The 6,000-nt window shown below is 44.7% G+C and overlaps 1 protein-coding gene across 17 annotated transcripts in view; it reads right to left on the reverse strand.

Moving 5' to 3' along the window:
• Positions 1-6,000, reverse strand: part of ablim1b (actin binding LIM protein 1b) — a 133,678-nt gene that overhangs the window by 25,158 nt on the left and 102,520 nt on the right. For all 17 annotated transcript variants that reach the window (XM_061233277.1, XM_061233292.1, XM_061233289.1 and 14 more), the window contains 2 exons: positions 4,653-4,740; positions 4,200-4,258 (listed from right to left, as the gene is read on the reverse strand). In XM_061233277.1, coding sequence (XP_061089261.1) covers positions 4,200-4,258; positions 4,653-4,740 — 147 coding nt within the window. The remainder of the gene's footprint in view (positions 1-4,199; positions 4,259-4,652; positions 4,741-6,000) is intronic.

Here is a 6,000-nt window from a genome sequence, read left to right on the forward strand (position 1 = left end):
GAGACAACACAAGAACTGTCAACATTTTTTACAAAATTGTGGGGTTGTCAATTCAAACTGTTGAGGTCAATTCGACCCCCAAACATAAAAGCGGTCATAAAATCTCTACAAAATATGACTGTTAAATCCAGCATGTGTGTGAAACCACTGCAAATCCAGAACATGCGTGAGAGACCACACAGAATGATCACACAGCCCATAGCCAGTCTTGGGCTCTGCGGTTATCCATAAAGCGTCTCACAGTAGAGAAGTTTGCCCTTTAGCTTATAATGCGTAAAATGGCCGGGGTCGACATATGGACCGGGGGGAAACCCAAACTTAGGTCAGCACTCCCGCTTTGAGACGCTTTAAGAATACGGCCCCTGAATGCACGTGAGAGACCACACGAAATGATGATGTCATCACACAGCCCTTAGTGAGTCCCGCGCGTCCTTTGAGAGGTCGCGCGGAATGACGATGTCATCACACAGCCCATGGCGAGTTCTACATGTGCGTGAGAGAGACCACACGGAATGATGATGTCATCGCACAGCCCATAGCGAATACAGTACCTGCCTTTCTGTTTTGTGGATGTTGGCTATCGAGGGGGGAACGAACTGCGGAAGGAGGAAGAGGAAGTGGAAGAGGGGTTCATTCATAGCACGCACAGCCCTGCTCTTCACAACGGCCCCAAGCTCATGCATCTTCAACTCAGCCCCTCCACTTTAGCCTAAAGTTGAGCAGAGAGCACTGCCCCCCAATCTCAACCCCTCTAACCTAAATCTCAGTGAGAAAGTACTACAGCCATGCTACACTACTTTACCCCAAATCTCAGTGCAGAGAACTATACTCCTCCAAACTCAACCCCTCTAACCTAAATCTCTGCACAGAAAGTGCTACAGCCATGTTACACTATTTTACCCTAAATCTGAGCACAGAGAACTATACTCCCCAAAACGCAACCCCTCTAACCTAAATCTCTGCAGAGAAAGTGCTACAGCCATGCTACACTATTTTACCCTAACTACCCAAAACTCAGTTCCTCTACTTTAATCTAAATCGGAGAACATACGTAGATCATTACTCCCGCAAACTCAGCCCCTCTATTTCGAGCACATCGATCACTACTCCCCCACACTAAGCCATGACCAACTGTACAAAATCTGGTCCAGGAAATCAGATATCTATGATAAGGCAATCATGAGAAACACATGTTCCCACCTAAACAACATCAGTATCAGGGATGGAAGCCACTCGTGTAAAAGGAATATGAGAGCCCATTGGTATTAGAGAATGCTCTTTTGGCAGAAGCATACATCCAAGACAACGGTGTAGTGGCTACGTCCTTGAGTGGCCCAGCCCAAGCTCTTTTAAACCCCATAGAACATCAGAGGAGAGGCCTGAAGATGGCAGTTCAGACGCTTCCCATCCAACCTGACAGAGCTTGAGAGGATCTGCCAGGAAGAATGGGATAAACTGACAAAATCCAGGTGTGCAGAACTTGTAGAGACTCAAAGCTGTAATTGCTGCCAAAGGGGATTCTAAAAAGTACTTAATTAAGGGTCTGAATAATTTCTAAATGAGAGATTTCAGTTTTGGATTTTGAATACAAATCGAAAAATACTTGTTTGTGAAAAATAACTATGCTTTATGCTTTATTATGTGGAGACTGATGGGCAAAAATGGCAAGAAAATGTTTTTATTAAATCTACAACACAATAAAGTGTGCAAAATGTGGTGGGGAAGGGGTCTGAATACTTTCTGAAACAACTGTAACTACTGAGTTCAATGGATTTTAGCATTCTGTGCCATGGTTTGCATCCTCACCAGTGAATGCTTGTGCAAAGCTGTGCATATTAGGCCACACAACATTACGCAGTGTAATATTAAGCAACACAGTGACACTTAGGCTGCCAATAAAGTGAAGCATCTACACAGCTTGTGAAACTCACAAGCACAAATTTTCCTCTGTGATTTGATAAATCTATTGCCAGTTTTCATGATACAGTCTCAGGAATTACTAAAATAGACTTGAATAAATACTAAAAATGCCATATATAAATTTGGCATTCTATACAGTACATACACAAAAATATCATTAAGTAATATATACACTCAGTGAGCATTTTATTAGGTATTTATTAGATTTCTTTTTTAGACTTCAACTGCTGTAGCCTATCCACTAATGTTATGATGCATTGTGTGTTCAGAGATGCTCTTCTGCATACCACTGTTGCAATGTGTGGTTATTTGCGTTACTGTCACCTTCCTGTCAGCTTTGACCAGTCTGCCATTCTTCTCTGACGTCTCTCATTAACAAGGCGTTTCACCCTGCAGAACTGCTGCTCACTGGATTTTTTTTTGTTTTTTTGCACCATTCTTTTCAAACTCTAGAGACTAGTGTGCGTGAGAACCCCAGTTTCTGAGATACTCAAACCACCCTGTCTGCCACCAACAATCATTCCACGGTCAAAGTCACTTAGATCACATTTTTTCCCCATTCTGATGGCTGATGTGAACATTAACTGAAGCTCCTGACCCATATCTACATAACTGTATGCTTTGCACTGCTGCCACACAATTGGCTGATTAGATAATCACAGTGAAGTAGGTGTAATAACGTAAAAATGTTCTTTATAAAGTGCTCAGTGAGTGTATATACAGTATACAGTGCCCTGCATAATGTTTGAGACAAATACCCAACATTTATTTATTTGCCTCTGTACTCTGCAATTTCATATTTGTAACAAAGAGTTGTTTCTGCTGAATATTCAATAGGAATATTTGTTCAATAGGAAAATTTGTCAGGATAAACAAATAATTTTGTATCTACGACATATCTGGGAGCTGCATGGTGGTTTAAGGCTCATTTGATACCTTGGACCCTTGATGACTTAAAACCATTTTGCCAACAAATGTGTTCCATATCAGCATATTTTACTGCTGAATCTATTCCCACCCCCCAAAATTGTAGAGTAGTGTAGAGGCAAATGAATAAATGATGGTTTTTTGTCCCAAAAATGACCTCACATACTGTATGATGAGAAATTAATCTACAGAACAGATGAAGGGGTATATTTCGGGATCAGGGTTGAGAGGGCCTGCAGTTGATGCGGCCCTCCCGAACAAGACTTGAGTAGCCGCATGTGTGCGTTTGCATTTGTGCACATGCACTCTTGTGACATTTTTTTGTAAAAAAATATTATTATTATTATTAAAACCACTGCATCCCTCAACTTGCTTTGAAGAAAGCAAGCGTGAAAGGTTAGTTGCCGTGGTGAGGGGCAGGAAAATGGGCCGGACTGGCCTCGAACCTGGAACCGTGGCTGCTGCTGCTGGCGTCTCGGGCCCACGGGGAAAAAAATATCAAAGGGGGATCGCTTAGCCCTTGGGCTCTGGCACGTCTGAGAAACAAGAACATCAAAATGGCGACAGGTCCACCAGGTCCAATAAGGCCCAATGTGAATGTACATAAACCTGCCCAAATAACACAACACACACGCTTTCAGCACTGTGCTCATGTGCTCACTGTGCCCTCGTAATTGGGCTAATGCACTGTTCTTGTCATTGGCTCATAGTGCAGTAGGCCTGTCCTATCTCTGCCAGTGTTCCCTATCATTGGCTCATAGTGCAGTAGGCCTGTCCTATCTCTGCCAGTGTTCCCTATCATTGGCTCATAGTGCAGTAGGCCTGTCCTATCTCTGCCAGTGTTCCCTATCATTCGACCATAGAGCTGTAGGCCTGCCCTATCTCTGCCAGTGTTCCCTATCATTCGCTCATAGTGCTGTAGGTCCGCCCTATCTCTGCCAGTGTTCCCTATCATTCGCTCATAGTGCTTTAGTTCCGCCCTATCTCTGCCAGTGTTCCCTATCATTGGCTCATAGTGCAGTAGGCCTGTCCTATCTCTGCCAGTGTTCCCTATCATTCGACCATAGAGCTGTAGGCCTGCCCTATCTCTGCCAGTGTTCCCTATCATTCGCTCATAGTGCTGTAGGTCCGCCCTATCTCTGCCAGTGTTCCCTATCATTCGCTCATAGTGCTTTAGTTCCGCCCTATCTCTGCCAGTGTTCCCTATCATTGGCTCATAGTGCAGTAGGCCTGTCCTATCTCTGCCAGTGTTCCCTATCATTCGACCATAGAGCTGTAGGCCTGCCCTATCTCTGCCAGTGTTCCCTATCATTCGCTCACAGTGCTGACTGACAGAGTGCAGGCCCTCTTACCCTGTGTCTCTCCTCTGCTCTGGTGGTGTCCTTACAGTCCGGATGCCACACTGTGGATCCTATGGAAAAGATGATTCAGCCAGTATTGATAAAGCATTAACCTGTTCCACTGTCAATGTGCCTACTACTATACTGGGCTGTCATTAGACTGACTCACTCACTGACTCACTCACACACTCATTGACTCAAACACTCATTGACTTACTCACTAGCTGTCTGACCCCCCTAAATTACCAAAGGGGTTATTGGCAGAGTTACTGGCTCACTGTCTGTTCTGCCTGTTAACATGAAGAAAGAAGATAATTCTCCTCTGTTGGCAGAAAACTACATTAAGCAAGTAATGAATTTAATTCAACATTACTGAAAGAAGTTTCACATATGTCTAAGTTTCACCACAGACTGTCCTCCCTTTGCACCATGTCCTCCAGGGGGCAGTGTTGCCCCTGGTCTCACCTTGCAGGTACATTTCTTCTCCTTCTGTGAACATCTGGTTGCACCTGCTGCATCGTGCACAACTCGGATGGTAGTGCTTGTCCCCCGCCTGGGAAGTAATGCAAACACAGAGGTCAAACATTGCACTGAGTATCTCGCACTCTCACACTCACAGAAACACAACCGCACCGACAGACACTCACACACACACTCCTTCTCGCACTCTTAGACAGACACACTCTCTCACACACTCTCACACACACACACCTACATACAATGCACACATTCAGATACAAGTACAGCCACATACACATGTACACACACACACACACACACACATACACACACACACACACCCATAAACACCCACACATACACACACACACACCCATACACACACACCCACGTACTCCCACATACACATACACACACACACACACACACACACACAGCTGCATGAGGTTACACTGGGCACAGGTGTAGGGTGTTCCCATCTGGGAGACCCCACAGAAAGCTCTTTCTGTGTGCCTGGTCACAGAGCAGGGCAAGAGTGGGGGCAGGAGGGCTGATCATGTTTCCCCAGCGAGGACAACATTCCTTTGAGCTCAGCTGTGCCCACCTGGGCAAGGTCTGTACACCTGGGAGGTAGGGCTTGGGCGTGGCCTGCCTGTTACACACAACCATATCCACTTCACCAGCACTGTGGGAATACACAGAGTGTGGAAGTAGTGAACATCACATTTATAACTCAAAGAGCATTTTAATCTGCACTATAAAGTGACCCAAATGTCCCCATATGAATACAATAAAAACGGCATGTACTAGTGCACTATCTCACAAACACACCCAGTTAGTCCTAACCCTTAGTCTTGCAACCACTGCATTAGAGCACTGATAATCAGATCTAGCCATCAAATCAAAATCCGGCCCTGGTTTTCATTCCTTCCAGGTAATTAACTGAACAATTAGTAGTAGTACCTCTTTACAAATATTGGGCCCTTGAGGACCATGAGTTGAAGAATAGGGCATTTGAGGATATCATTTACAATTTTACAAAATAGATTTTAACACGATGCCACGTTTTACATAATTGATTTCCACTCCATCGTGTTTCATTAATGTTGCTCAAACGCTAAACCTTCACTGCAGTTACAGGCAGTAACTCTGGCTCTACGCCTAGGCCCTACAACAGGAACACTGGCACTCAAATCCAAATCCAAGCCTGGTTTTATTTTCTTATGGGTAGTTAGTGCTACTGATTGGCCAGACTGTCCTCACACCTGACTCCCAGGTAAAGAAAGGGTGGAAAAACAGCAGTTCTCAGCCCTCGAGGACCGTGAGTTGATGATCCCTGCTCTACCATGTTTAA

Source organism: Conger conger, chromosome 2 (genome assembly GCF_963514075.1).
Source record: "Conger conger chromosome 2, fConCon1.1, whole genome shotgun sequence".
NCBI classification, from domain to species: Eukaryota; Metazoa; Chordata; class Actinopteri; order Anguilliformes; family Congridae; genus Conger; species Conger conger.